Source organism: Neopsephotus bourkii, unplaced genomic scaffold (assembly GCF_033783945.1).
Source record: "Neopsephotus bourkii isolate Nb327-2 ecotype Australia unplaced genomic scaffold, CSIRO-AGI_Nbou_v1 NB_1189, whole genome shotgun sequence".
NCBI classification, from domain to species: domain Eukaryota; kingdom Metazoa; phylum Chordata; class Aves; order Psittaciformes; family Psittacidae; genus Neopsephotus; species Neopsephotus bourkii.
In genome coordinates this window covers 311,627-327,207 of record NW_026901674.1, presented here as the reverse complement: position 1 = coordinate 327,207, position 15,581 = coordinate 311,627, and the positions used below count along the sequence as shown (strand labels likewise).

General features: G+C 43.5%; 1 protein-coding gene across 3 annotated transcripts in view; it reads right to left on the bottom strand.

Moving 5' to 3' along the window:
- CUNH10orf90 (chromosome unknown C10orf90 homolog) overlaps positions 1 to 15,581 on the bottom strand; it is an 88,213-nt gene that overhangs the window by 54,888 nt on the left and 17,744 nt on the right. The window contains exon 1 of one of the 3 annotated variants that reach the window (XM_061364088.1): positions 10,403 to 10,501. The exons of the other annotated variants lie outside the window; for them this stretch is intronic. Coding sequence (XP_061220072.1) covers positions 10,403 to 10,463 — 61 coding nt within the window. The 5' untranslated portion in view covers positions 10,464 to 10,501. Of the gene's footprint in view, positions 1 to 10,402; positions 10,502 to 15,581 lie in introns of those variants that run through there. 3 annotated transcript variants of the gene reach the window in all.

The following is a 15,581-nucleotide window of genomic DNA, read 5'->3' as shown; positions in this document are numbered from 1 at the left end:
TCTAACTCATAAGTAGGCAGGTCAAGGCTGAAAGAAGTTGCCATCTAGCCAAAAAAACTCAATATCTTTGTTCTGCATTTATCCTTGCACATACAGGGGTGGCGGGGCTATATTTTTAAGTAATTTCTTTTATAAAAGAACTATCTTTAGCTATTCCTGAGTCAACTCAGTTTTAATCTACCATAAAATGTCTGTGAAATTACACACTGTTTGGCATTGCCCATTGAACTGAAAGCTCAATAACCTTAATCTGAGCCAGACCTGGTGAAACGATATCAAACGAAGCCTCCTCCTTAAATACATTATCTTATACAACACATCCATAGTCAACTGTACAACTACAGACATGTTACTAGCATAATGACCAAGACCATGCACTTAACAAAAAGAGCCTCATATAAACTAGTCACCAGCAGTAAAGATGTCCCCATGGCATCCCACTGGGGATGTATAGAGCTACTGGAACTCAAAGGCTGCCTCTATGCTCTGTGAAAAGGAACCAACCATTGTAAGCATTTCTAACTGGAGCAGTGTTTTCCTTTAACTACAGCTCACACACACAGAATGGTTTCTCTAATGCAGTAGGGTCTATACGACTTGGTCTGATACATACATCCTCTGTACATAATGCAGTTCCACCAGCAGCTATATAGAAGAAGCTCAGTGGGGTTTTTCTTTACTGTTTTCAGTAAAAGAGCATGATGAGCTTGGTGGCTAGTCAATCACCACGAGAAAAATCAGCAACAACTTAAATACTCAAGTATTTCAAGCCTTTGAGTGACCTTTCGAGAGGATTTCGGTTTGAAAATACAGTATGAGGAAAAGCTATGGATTTTGGAATTCATCTTATATCCAAAGCCTTTGCTAAATGTCTCGTGGAGCTTGCTAGAAATGTAAAATAAACAGTAGTGGGGATCAAAACAAGGGAAAAATGAATTAAGGAAAAGGTGGGCTGGTGCTCAGCCGGTGATCCAGGTCAAGAAGACGTATTCGGCTTTCATGACGTGTGTTGGAAATACCGCCCAGCTTTCCACTTCAGACAAACTGGGAAAGACAGAGGTGAGCACAGGGGAATAAAAGAACAACCCTCACAGAAAATACAGTCCTACCCTAACAGAGTCCCTGTGGAGGAATATCCAACAGAGGGAAGGGGAGAGCTTTAGTGGGGTCTAAGGAGGGTGCCTGCAAAGAAAGCGGAATCTACACCGGAACAGAACAGCACAATGGAAGAGAGCAGTTAAGGCTTTAAGAGCTGAGAGAATTTTCTTATGGTTTTTTATTAGTATATTTGGTTTGTTGGGCTCTTTTTGGAACTAAAAGCTGAAGCAAAGGTCGCTGCAAAGAGAGAAAGTGGAGAAGGAGAGTCTCAGGTGAAAAAAAAAGCTAATGGCAAACAACAGCTAAGACAAGGAAGACTGCATTTATGCACGGAGCATAAAAATAGCAACCGAAGCAGTACTAACTGTGTAAGTTTGAATAAGAATACATAGCACAGAAGTGCTGAGTAACCCAGAATGTAAAAATGAATAAAGCGGGACACCTGATTACTTTTTAAAACAGGATATTGGGATCACAGGCATCTCAGACATATGATGGGATTAAGATAAAACATTCCACACTATGAATGAAACCCCAGTATAAATTGTGTAGACAAGGCTGACAAAGAAGCAGAGTGAGAACCAAGGAAAATATAGAGTAAACTAGGCAAAAACCCCAAAACACACACAGCAGTACTTCAAAAATCCCCTTAAACTCAATTTCCATCCTAAAGCAGCAGAAGTACACTGAGAACTGACATTTTCCCTGAATGGCCTAGAAAAATACTTACACTAAATAAGTTGGGACTTGTCAGCAAAAGTAAAAATAGAAGTAATATGGTAAAGATAGGCAAAAAAAATCCTGAACAGCTTTCATAACATGCATAGGAAGAGGTATGGGGAGACATGAAACTGCCAGGTAAACACACACACCTTAGAAGGTATATTTTTCTGCATAACATGTACTTAAATTGTGAACCTAAATAACCAGAATCACAATAATGATCAGACTCATAGAATGATTCTATTGAGGGGACCTTAAAGCCCATCCAGTTCCAACCCCTGCCATGGGCAGGGACACCTTCCACTGGAGCAGCTTGCTCCAAGCCCCTGTGTCCAACCTGGCCTTGAACACTGCCAGGGATGGGGCAGCCACAGCTTCTCTGGGCACCCTGTGCCAGCGCCTCAGCACCCTCACAGGGAAGAGCTTCCTCCTAATCTGAAATCTACATTAATCCTAATGTAACTGGATCCTTGTTCTGACCCATTGTTGCTGTTATGTTCCCATCATGGGGCTTCTACAAAGGTTATTGTGGTCCTCCTTTAGAAATATTTAGGAAAATAAGACCTTAAGAAAAAATGAAAAGGTGGCTTTGGGGTGGGATTTTGTTGGGTTTTAGGGGTTTTGGGGTGAGATTTTGTTTGTTAGGAGGGTTTTCTTTCCTGATATTCAAAGCCATAGCGATGATAACTCCTATACACAGCTAAATGGTAAACTGGAAGTATTCACAAATGTGAGCAACTGCAGTGTTTCACTGTGAGATGACATGCAGGAGATTAACTCACCTTTCACAATGACAATCTGCTAGAAAATTCTACCCTTTCCGGGGAGTAAATTGTTCAAATAACACCATTATGCTATTATTTTAGTACATATAAATTGCAAAACCACAACAAAAGGGAGTTCATAGCTGCGGTTCTCTTTGATGTATATTACAGAGGAATTCAATAAATTAACAGAAAAGAAACAAGTTTAGAGGTTCCACGTCAAACTTGCTTGTGCCAGAACAACATGCACTGGGCTAAGGGAGAAATCTCTGCTCTAAAATAAAAGCTAAGCTGTTTATTGAAACACAAAGCAGCACATTCATGGCTTTTGCCCATCCTGTGTTATGGGAGGATACCCTACAGATCTCCAAGTTTCATAGTTTGAATTGCCGTTAGCAAACAATGAGAAATTGATGGTAAAGGTTTGTCAGCAACAGCAGTGAGGTCACCGTGCCCCAGTATACAGAAAATATCCATCTATCTGGAACTCTATTACAGTTGCAGGCTAAACATTTACTTACCCAACCCTTCAGCTTGAGAAAACATGTATTTACCTTATAAAGCTGTAATTCTGCATCAACATCCAGCTAATTGGAGGTTTGCTATCATTAATTTAGGTAATATGCGTCCATCTCACAAAAATAGCTCCTAGCAGCTTCTTTAATTTAACCTTTCCTTTAGCCTTCTGGTCTTTCCCTGTCACACAACCAGCAATTCAGTATTCACAAATGACCTCCCGTGTCACAACGGCGCCGTAACAATCAATGGTAGAAATTTCACAAAACAGATTAAATTCTACACTGTTTATTTGATGAATTACAGGAATTTAGTTGCTTTAGCTGCTCAGAGTAAAGCTTTGATTTTAAGCTAAGTGCATTGCATCAGAGACAGTAAACGAGGGAGTCATCATATTTTTGTTACGTGGCTATAATGGAAGAAAAGCCAAATACACAGCATCCATTGCAGTAAAGGTGACATTTAAAGATTTTTGCTCTTTATCCTGTCATCTCCCTACTTAAAGCAACAGATAAGGAATAGATATAGAACACAAAGTGTTTCTGTATCAAACTTGTGATTATTGCATTATACTATAACGATTATGCTTTCTTACCTGGTGTCACGCCATGGCAGAATGAGGCAGAGCTGAGGATCATTTTCCCACAAAGCTTTGAAGGTGGCAAATGATCCCAAAGTAAAAAAGCAACTCCATCACTGCAAATCACATCACAGTTTAGTTCAACCTAAAGTTATTATTCACCATTTAAGTTAAGGATTGCAAGGGAAATGCATCCCGAGCTTTTCCCATTTCCCGCATACGCACAATTTGGCTAATGAACCAAGAAACCAATTAGTGAAACATCTCAATTTATAGCAGGTTCAGGTAATCTTTAGCCAGGGCACAGTTAAAACTCCTGCACTGTGAAAAGAGACTTTTCATCTTCAGAAACAGCACTGTGGAGTTAATGACCCCTCTCTATATAAAGCATCAGTGACGGCCCTATTTGCCCAAAGGCAGAGACCTCATCTCTCTCCAGCAGCACCTACCTGGAGGCAGCAGCATCTGATTGAAATCTCTACACAAATACAGCATTTTCTTTCTGATGACATTTTGTGGGTTTTGGTGTATTTTGGCATGTTGATCTTCAGTCCCTGCTGGTGCACGGCAGAGGCTGGATGTCTGTGCAGAGACAAGGGTTGCGGAGAAGCTTCCTTTTCATGTAGCAGCTCATAATATCACAGACTGGTTTGGTTTGGAAGGGGCCTTAAAGCTCACCCAGCTCCAACAGCTGACACAGACAGGGACACCTTCCACTGGAGCAGCTTGCTCCAAGTCCCTGTGTCCAACCTGGCCTTGAGCACTGCCAGGGATGGGGCAGCCACAGCTTCTCTGGGCACCCTGTGCCAGAGCCTCAGCACCCTCACAGGGAAGAGCTTCTGCCTAAGAGCTCAGCTCAGTCTCCCCTCGGGCAGGTTCAAGCCATTCCCCTTGGCCTGTCCCTACAGGCCCTTGTCCCAAGCCCCTCTCCAGGTTTCCTGCAGCCCCTTTAGGCACTGGAGCTGCTCTAAGGTCTCCCCTTCAGGAGCCTTCTTTTCTCCAGCTCTCTCAGCCTGGCTCCACAGGAAAGATGCTCCATCATTCTTAACATCTCTGTGGCCTCTTGAAGGTATCACCATCCCTCAGTTTCCCATCCAAGGTGTTGTGCTGAAGACTTTCTCCAAATTTACAGCACTGCTCTGGCTGCTCCAAGCCTGTGTTTCACTGCACGGCCAAGGAGAGGGACTATGACACAGGCCATGTTCCAGCTTCAGGTCAGGGGTGTGCTTATTGAAAGGAAGAAGTCTCACAATTCAGAGACAAGAATATCCAAGAGGGCTGATGATTCAAACTGGGGAGGCAGAGGGAAAAGTGCCCAAACCTGGCGATGGACCAATATGCAGGATATATCTCAACTCCCACATTCTTCCTACATGCTCGGATCCACAGCTCAAGCCCACTCCTTCACATCAGGTGTCTCAGCCAGTTTCTCTACTTATAACTAAATGTCATCAAAGGGCTAAAGAAACAGTAGATGGACTCCAAACCTGAGATTCAAAAGTGTGCTTTCCCACTTCCCAAAACGAACCCATTGGACAGGCTGAAAGGTGGGTCAGATAAAACAATAGAGGGTTTGTGGGATTAAAGGAAACTCATAAAAGAATAGGGGAAGGAATCTGATGCTAAGAGGAATTATTTGCTCCAGGGATTGCTCCTACCTTTTGCACTATGGAAATTACGTTAATAAAGGACATTAAAAAGTAAGAACCAGATGCTTCAGCCCATTCTCTTTTGCTTCTATATAACCAACAGAGGTGGCACCAAGCTCTGTGACCAGAATACACCCTTGTTTGCTAAACTGCATCTCTTCCATGGGCTTTCCATTCTACTATCACCTGTTTCTAAACATTGTGTTGAACTGATTAAAGATGTATGTTCTGTAGCAGAGAGGCATGTGTGCACGAGTTCAAGACGTACATCAGTTGCTTCTCACTCTATTAAACCATATCAAATCCTTACACACCAGTTAGGACCCCAAAATATTGCCCATCTCCCAACCTTCCCAGCACTTCTCACCTACCTCAATCCTCGATAACCACCTTTGACATCAAGAAGTCAAACCCAATCCCACCTCTTCACGCATCAGCCTGAATGTCTTGCAGCTAATGATGTGTCTCAGAGGGGGAGCTCACCAGAGCTGAAAGTCACAGGGACTCTACATACATACGTACTCTTCATACAGCAAGGACCTCTACAAGATATGAGTATTTTTTGAGGTACTGCTTGTATGGAAACATCTATCTCATGCAGCTTTGTTAAGTACTACTTCTACTAAGGCATTTTGGAGTAATCCAATATTCTAGTGGCACTATGGTGCACACTTCACAGTTTGGGGATCCCAGGTTTAGAGGAATTTCATTTCAACAGGAGAGCACTTTCCAGGGATGATCCTCTGCTGATACCATCTTGCAGTCAAGCTGTGCAACCCCAGTTGGAATGGGAGAGCAGCAAGAGAAGAAAAACACTTCCATGGGAAGCAGAGCCTGACACATGCACACTTAATGAGTCTTAGAATTGGACACGATTCAGAAGTTGTATATAGACAGTCTCAGAGCACTACAAACATGAAGTGCAGGAAATAATTTGAGCTACTCAAACATTATTGAGCTGCAATCAACTAATCACTTCGGAAGAAAACCAAGAGTCACGAACAGCTTAATGTAAACATCTTTTCAGCATGCAAGAATAGGCAAAGAGGAAAACAAGTATTAGGCTGCATAAGGAACAGAATGCATTATGGAAAATACAGTAGCACTAAAGACAATCTAGTGCCATGCTAACGTGCTGTGTCTACTGACAGTTCTTGTCCCTAAAACGTTAAGGGTACCTAAGTTGTACAGGTGCATCTATTATTTTCAGCTTTTATGTACTAGGTGCTCTTATAGTGAGAATTTGGGTATAGGCAATAAATATGAAAGGCTTTATCTTTTAAATCCAGTTCATCAATAACCACATCTTCACTGAAAAGAAACACACTGAATCCAAACTCCAACAAGATTTCATCTGAAGCTTGGGTTTATTTCAGTTCTGGGTGGTAGAAGGAAGGCACTTCCTTTTTCCATTGTAAAGAAAAAGGAGAATGAACTTAACTTTATTTACAGCAATGGTAATATTATGAGAGGCATGAGACTTGGTAATTGAGTCAGGAGGAGAAGTGGAAGTCTCCTGTGACAGCCTGTAATTGTCAGAGCTCCAGCTAAATTCAGCAGACTTGGATTTAAGTAGCATTTTGAATGCCTGGATAGTACCTATATCAAACCTGGCCCCCGGACCTCTAGAGATTACTTCTTGCTGCGTTTTGGTCCTCCTGATTTAATACAGCAAATATCAACCAGAAAATTATATGGGAAATTCTCCACTTCATGCTAAAAATATTTCATGTGTAAGTGCATGAAAAATTCCATCCCCTAGCAACTGTGAGATTCTTGCTGGAAACAGTGATGGGAAAGATGGGGCTCCAGGAATGTTAAGAGTCAAGCAAGGATTCTGTGGGTGTGAAATTGTTGGCAATTACGCCTGATCACTGGCTGCACATGGTTTTGCTGAATGCAGTTGGATTTACTGTGGAAATTGGCCTGAAGCGTTACCAGATTCTGGGAGCCCCGATTAGAATAAACTGTGCTGCAGGTCCACGTACTGCAGAGAGATGCCTGAGTCCAGGGAGAGCTCTGCATGAGCAGGAAGCGTCAGGCACCAGAACAACAACAAATTAAAGAAATGAATTGTCTCTGGAAATATGATTGCTGGTTTGGATTCAAGCTAAAACTCAGTCGCTACCTGAGGAGCAGGAAGGGGGAGATTAAAAACATCAAAAGTAGTAATGGGGAAGGTAAGAAGCAGAGCAGCTCACTGAAGACCCAGACTGGAAATGAGCATAGATGGTAAAGACCAAGTCATTACGCAGTAACCTGCCATGATTATCTATCAGCTTGGAAGGGCTGCAAAAGCAATCCCACCAGGGGAGGAAAAGCCCTTTGCTCACTCTTCCCTTTGCTGCCTCTCACAGACCTGGAGCAGGACTTCATTTTCCAGCACACATTTCCTTGCAGCTTACTGAGTTCCTCATCAGGTTCCTCCTCCCTGGCTCTTTCTAAACCATTTGCTCCCCAGGTTGGGTGAGCTCCTGCAAGGAGCTGCCCTTGGACTCTGCACAACCCTATCCATGCATTGAGCCCCCTTTCCTTGGATGCTTCCTGCAAGCATTCCTTGTGCAGTCCCATTGCTCAAGGAAAGGTTTGCAGTTAACTATTCAGTTTTGGAGTCACCAGCTTGCCCCAGGCAGTCACTGCAGGAGCTATGGCCTTGTCCCATTGCACCCTATGCCAGCCTCAATGGTGAAAGCAGCAGAAGCTGTGAGAGAGGGGGCCCTTCTCACAGCCCCCCATGAGCCTCAAGGAAGAAAAGGTTTTACAGAAGAGGGCTCAGAGACCCATTTACAAACCCTTTTATCTTTCCATCTGCAAGAGAAAAGAGACCTGCAGTGGTGTTTGGCTAGCCTTCCAGCATCCTCCTCCCATATACTATAACCAAGTCAGCCCACACTTCCCACAGGAGAAGCACATGAAAGCAGTTGCTAATAGCTGAGCTGCAGGAGGAAGGCTCTGCATGCTGCTGAGGGAGGAGGGTTTGGGTCTGGGCAGCACTGCAGCTTAGAAATCGCCATCAAGCACACAAAGATAAGTTGAGAGACCAATGCAGATGTGCTGGCCAAGAAACTTGGTCTCCTGCCTCCACGCAGGATGCAAAAAGAAGATGAAACCTTCTTTAAGGATCTCACACTGTGAACGTGGGTATCAAGGAAATGATATAAACATGGTTGTGTTACAGATGATCCCCTGCGCCATGGCTGAATTTTGCACTTAAGGCAAAGACTTCAGGTTTTTGGGTAAGGAACAGGTCTTTTCCCCAAGCATAAAAGCACTTCTTTGAACACAGAAATGACTTTCTGCTATCCTACTCATAACCTTTAGATTAATTTGCAGTTCTAAAATGTTTGCAAGTGATATCATGACAGTTTCCTTCTAAAGAGATTTATTCTGCAGCTGAATCGCTGGTTTGTGTTCTGAAATCTGAGCTCCACAGATTTTTGGTGGTCTTTAGGATTAATGCACTGAATTCCTGTTTCTCAGACTGTGCTATCTGATTGGGTTTAGTCATCCTGCTATGATGCATTTCTCCAAGGTGATTTTCCCTCCTGCTGACTGTACCTTTGTCAGAAAATGCATTTTAGTTTAGTACTTAGATATAGTTGCATTATACATCAAATATCAGTAATATAAAGCAGCACTGTTATGTCTATTGTGAGAACAAGTTGCAATGTACATCTTACCTGTAATCTATTACTGTCATAGCAAATTAATACAGCTGTGCTCATATATCTTTGCTTAGCAGAGTGACTACCAAGGGCCAGGATCTGGCAAGTAGTTCTCAGCAAAGAGGATACTGTCATGATGAAGACAAGGATCCTCCTCCATGCACCTTCCCAATGATGCTGACGGAAGAGTCAGTGGAGCCACAGCCCAGCCAGCTGCTTTGCTCCCAACTCCAGCTTTTACCAGCATTTTTACAAGCACTCAACTGAAATGAGCCCATGTGTTGTTCTTCCTTTGGTTTCTGCTTCCAGACACATTTCCAGTGCTTGTGTGAGGCTGTGTCCTCAGCTTCTGCTCCTCCTGTGGCTCTCCAGAGTATTACCAGATCCTTCTCTTCTTTCTACATCAACTGGTATAATGCAAACAAAAACTCTGCTCACACATGCCTTGCATGAATCTGTTTTGGATAAGACATGCTTATGTGTAAACCCATCTTGCAGTCTCCTTAATATGAACAATCAAACTTCTATTCTGATTGAAAACTAGTGTTGCAGCATGAAGATCTAAACTAACCTAAAACAGCTTAAATTTTTTAATATGCCTTTTTTCCCCTCCCAAAGGAATCCAGTGTCTCACAAATTGCAATCATAGAATGATTAAAATAAAGCTCTTTCGGCAGCAGTCATTAGAAAGCATACTGATAACTTGCCTCAGATACACATTCCTGTGGAGCAAAAGAGGGAACTCTTAGCTAAGCGAAACACCTGAATGTCAACTGATAGTGGAAATCAGTGAGATGCTCAAAGAGCAGTAAATATGTAATCACAGAACCCTGGAATGGGTTTGTGTTGGAAGGGACCTTAAAGCTCCTCCAGCCCCAACCCCTGCCACGGGCAGGGACCCCTTCCACTGGAGCAGCTTGCTCCAAGCCCCTGTGTCCAACCTGGCCTTGAGCACTGCCAGGGATGGGGCAGCCACAGCTTCTCTGGGCACCCTGTGCCAGCGCCTCAGCACCCTCACAGGGAAGAGCTTCTGCCTAAGAGCTCAGCTCAGTCTCCCCTCAGGCAGGTTCAAGCCATTCCCCTTGGCCTGTCCCTACAGGCCCTTGTCCCAAGCCCCTCTCCAGGTTTCTTGTAGCCAATGTATATATGTATTAGCCAGTATTTATTCTAAAGTGCAGAGAAGTAAACAAAGATTTTTCTTGTGAACAAAGCTCACATTGCTCCAAAAAGTGTACTCTTTAGGGATATGCTAAGGCTAATACCTTGTTCATCAAGTCCTAATCTCCACCCAGTGCACGGTACCTACAGTTTTTGTTGACTCACTCATCTTCTGTCACCAATATTCATAAAATGGACATGAAAATGAGAAAAACTACAACGTTCTATAAGCAGAAAATTTGCCAGCACCCATGGCCAAGTTCACTCGGGCACTGGAGGATGCAGGCACAAGGCTCACATACATCTCCATTAATATTTTTAGCCAAAGCTTAAAGAACAGTAAAACAAACTAAGCTGTGAGAGACAAATACACATTAGCATTTAGATTAACAGTTATTATCTCTATTTCCCATCACCAGACGACAGTGAAATGCATGGTGATGGTTTAAGAGTTTTTTCAGAAAGGTTAAGGGCTGGGAAGCGCTGGCCTGTAAGATCAATGGCCCTGGCCCTGGTGTGTGCTGCATATCCTCAATGCATCTGGACTCCAGCTGGAATTAAAATTCATATTGCAGCAGCAATTAAAAGACAGAACTAGGTCATGAGCTGTTCAAGGCAATATGCAGGCAAAGGAAGGAAAAAATAGAAAGAACCCAAAGAAAGCAGCATTTGCCCTAAAAAAATTCAGTATTGAGAGAGGCAGAATCATGAGATGACAAAATGAGGAGGATACAACAGGAAGAGCTTGGGTGATTTACGTATGTGAACACTTTTTCACCAAGCAAAGGATGTTAACACAGGGCAGTTCCCAGTTTGCACTATGACAACTTAACTTCATGAGAGGACAGGGAACGGCTGAAGTGATGTTCAGCACCCACCAAGAGCTGAACGTTCACTGGTGTGCTTGGTCCTTACACGTGGGCTGGTGCTGTATGTGTGGTACGTTTCTACACACCCACATACAGTGGTATATGCAAGAGTCATTGCTGTGGCTGGAAGACTATTATAAAAGAAACCATAGCAACCCTCAATCTATGTCCATTCTGGGACACAGCTTTTCTCTTCTGCCATTAAATTCTGTATCTCCATCTATTTTATTCTATAGGAAAAGGATTCTATGAGAGATACCTTCACATTGCACTCTATGGTATATCATACTCAGTGCGACAATGCACATTGTATTACCCCCATCCAATTCTAGATGTAGAAAGTGAGAATGAAATCGCTTTGCTTCAATTCCTTTTTAAAAGTGCGCTGGGAAGTTTTGTGCTGTTATCTGTGGGTTAGCACAGAACCTGACTGCAGACTGCCCTGCTTTTGCAGTGCTGCACAATGTTATTAATGAGGGTGAGTGCCTGCCTTCAACTTAATGGATGTCTCATTTTCATCCACTCAGTCATATGAGCATAAAGATGGTTGAATGACATTTTAGCCAGCTGCACAGTAGTTGATTAAACCTTGGTTTTGGTTTAATGTAGCCTAAAGGTGATCTGTTAGCAAAAGCTGCCTACAAAGGCAAATAGAGCCCTCTTTCTGTAAGACTTTGCCTGCTAAAACCTGATGTTATTGACATAATTAAATAAATAGTTAATTAATTTCCAAAACAGCCTTCACTAGCTCTGTTGGGGCCTTGAAAGGTTCTGAATTGCCCTTGCTTCCCGACAGGGACTTCTGAACCAAGTCATGCAGGATATCTCTCCAACCTGCCTGGTTCTGTACTCGACCTCTCAGCTCTCACATGCATGCAACTCTAAGAGACCCTAGGAGTCCAGATAAGTATAAAAATAACTGAAAGCAATGAAATTCAAACAGACAGATTGGAAACACAGTCCCAGAGTTGTCCATACCACCTATGAAGGCTGCAGCTAGTTACCTTCTACTCCATCATCATAAGGCCCTTAATGAGATGATTTAATAGTGCTGGGGTAAAGGTTTGACTTGGTGATCTTGAAGCTCTTTTCCAACCTAACTGATTCTATGATTCTACGATCTTCTGCTTCCAAAACCACTTAATTTTTCCATGTTTTTCCTGGGCTATATTACAGATACAAAGGAAACTATCTATATTCTCTTGACCCAATTCTTTATCTTCCAAAAGAAGGCCACAATAACTGTCAACAGCTAAGTTAGTCAATGCTTATCGTATGTTCTGCAGCATTATGTGCTCTGTCCGTTATGAAGCCTGCACTGATGATCTTTAATCATCAGGAAAGTTCTATATAAAGGTAAAATAGTTATTTTTAGTCGTTTGTGTTACAGCCTTATTCAGGACCCTAATTATTAGTGGTAACACACCACCAACAGCTAGAAGGCAACACTAAGTGAGAGCTGGGTGTACTTTGCAGGGAGCGAATGAAAGATTATGCATGTTCAAAACAGTAGTCATCACCATATGGCCAACATATGCAGTTTGTTCTGCATGGCTTATACTGAATGTTTCCAGTTGCTCCTGGTGGATTTTTAGGTGTGTGACTGATGTGTTGCACCATCACAGGCACATGATTAATGCATGTTGCACATCACTGATGGAAATCTGAGGCAGGTTTGCGCCTGGGACCACACACATAGGATTGAGTGTGGCTTTGCTCACCTCTGCCTACTGGAGAGATACAGAAACAAGAGCAACGATGCATGAGGGAACAACACTTGTGAAACCTGCCATGGCAACATCAGCTTGGGGTCGGCTAGACTACAGAGAGGGTGAGAACTGCTGTTCCTTCAGGCCAGGCTGTTCTCAGACACAGAACAGGATTTACAGCAGTGGAAGTAATGGAGAACAAGCAAAAAATTATTACTTTAAGCTTATCCGTACTGCACTTTTATCAGTACCGTTGTCATACTTCATACGTATACTCATAGCAGCTCACCTTTTCCACTTGGAAACATAGAATCCTATAATGGCTTGGGCTGGAAAGGATCTTAAATCACATCCAGCTCCAACCCCTGCTACAGGCAGGGACCCCTTCCACTGGAGCAGCTTGCTCCAAGCCCCTGTGTCCAACCTGGCCTTGAATACTGCCAGGGATGGGGCAGCCACAGCTTCTCTGGGCACCCTGTGCCAGCGCCTCAGCACCCTCACAGGGAAGAGCTTCTGCCTAAGAGCTCAGCTCAGTCTCCCCTCGGGCAGGTTCAAGCCATTCCCCTTGGCCTGGCCCTACAGGCCCTTGTCCCAAGCCCCTCTCCAGGTTTCCTGCAGCCCCTTTAGGCACTGGAGCTGCTCTAAGGTCTCCCCTTCAGGAGCCTCCTCTTCTCCAGGCTGACCCAGCCCAGCTCACTCAGCCTTTTGTAGGAGAGGTGATGCTAATAAGCATATAATTAATGTAGTTATTTTAGTTTAGTCTTTTGCAAAGGGTAAAGACCAAACTAAACCATCCACAATGTCTTGTGGTTCCCTTTAGCTGGAGACTCTTACCCGGTCACTCATGTGTCAGTACCGTCGCCAGCATCCCAAACAGAGCAAATGTTGCAAGTCCCGTCACAAGGACATGTTGGACCATGGGACAACGTCTTCTGCTCCACAGAATCACAGAATGCCAAGGGTTGTAAGGGACCTCAAAAGATTATGTAGTCCTCCATAGACAGTAACCACACCATGCTGCATTAGCTGAGGTTTGCTATGTGGCTCTGACCTGGGGGACCACTGGAGTCAGTGCCTGACATTCAGGCAGTGCTCAGCTTTGCCAAGGCCACCCTCCTGGAGCTTTCCCAAGCAGTGCACTGTGAGGGCTGCACACTGGCTTTTCCAGTCTTTCTGCTTGATCTGCCCCTGGCTCCTAGACAAAACAGGGGTGAGAATGCTTCCTGTACCTGAACTTTAAAACTTGCTTTATATTTTCTATAAGAAGAATGGGTTTATTTGTTTCAAAGGAATGATTTTAAACTGAAAAAGGGTAGATTTAGATTAGATACAAGGAAGAAATTGTTTACTATGAGGATGCTGAGGCGCTGGCACAGGGTGCCCAGAGAAGCTGTGGCTGCCCCATCCCTGGCAGTGCTCAAGGCCAGGTTGGACACGGGCTTGGAGCAAGCTGCTCCAGTGGAAGGGGTCTCTGCCCGTTGCAGGGGTTCGAGCTGGATGAGCTTTAAGGTCCCTTCCAACCCAAACCACCCTGTGATTCTATGATACTACTTGGGGTTAGAACTGCAGGTTGGTATCGTTTCAAATATCTCAGCCTCGCATAACCACTGTTTACACAAGCTTTGCAGTGAAAGCCTTGAATAGGAAACCTCCCTGCACTTCCACATTAATGCAGCAGTTTGTCATCTGCAGCAATGCCCACAGTCAGGCAGAGCAGCCACAATGCACTGCCTTTATGTCACCAACTCCAAAGAGCAGCAAAATACACCTCACATAAAGGAGGGAAAGCTGCCAAACCATACAGAATCTGCTCTTGCCATTGCTCACAGCATGTACACCCATACCTTGACTTTCACTGAGCTTCTAACCTGGGGCAATAGTTGAGACTGTGCATCCCCCTGCCTTGGGTGGGAAATGAGGAAACATGGGCATCCTCTAATATAGAGAGACATGAGAACGACATGGCAGTGATTACAGAAAACACCTCTTACTGTATGCGCTTTGTATGCACAAAGAGAAATGCAGACTGCTCCAAACCACCACACACAGTTTTTAGTACAAAATGAGCTGAACCATTCTAAAGCTCTGGTTTTGGCCAAGTTTTAAAGACTTCTCAATAAATTTACATGAAAAGCCATCTCTAAATGTCACATAAGGTAGTAAGAATTAAACCAAACACCTGACCTCTGCCCACTGCCAGGAGGAGATCTTCAAAGAAACAGAGCTGCATGTGTTTTATCTTGTGTAATTCAACAAAGGAGAACAAATGTAAGAAAAAACACCCTCAAAACTGAGGTTATAGAGTTCAAGTTAATGTGCAACCAATGCTTTTGGGGTTCATCAAGGACTAGGAACTGACCCCATGGGCAGGGGAGAAAAGGACTTATCTGGAGGAGACTGAATACTCATGCTGGAAATATGCATGGAGTAAGCAAAAAGACATACCGCTGCCAAAAGACCACCTCAATCCCTCCCATGGCAGCAATTGCCAGTCTGCCCTTCCAGCCTCAGTCATTTTATTGCCCCCAGCACTCTAGCTTCCTCAAGAGCCATGTAACCTCGGTATTAAAGAGCTTCTATAGGATATCTCTGTGCAAATAGATAGTATAGTATAGGTTATTTCCAAATACAAAATACAACAATCTTCACCATGTAATGAAGCTGACTAAGAACAATTGATTCATTCTCAGTATCTCAATGGAACCAATAAGAAGCCAGCAGGTATTTAATACCAACTTCACCTAAGTGTAAGCTCCCTATACCCCCTGGAACCTTCATCTAGGGCATTATTTACTTTACTTCTATTTTGTCCCTTTCAGGGTGCGTAAGACAATATTTCCATAGAATAAC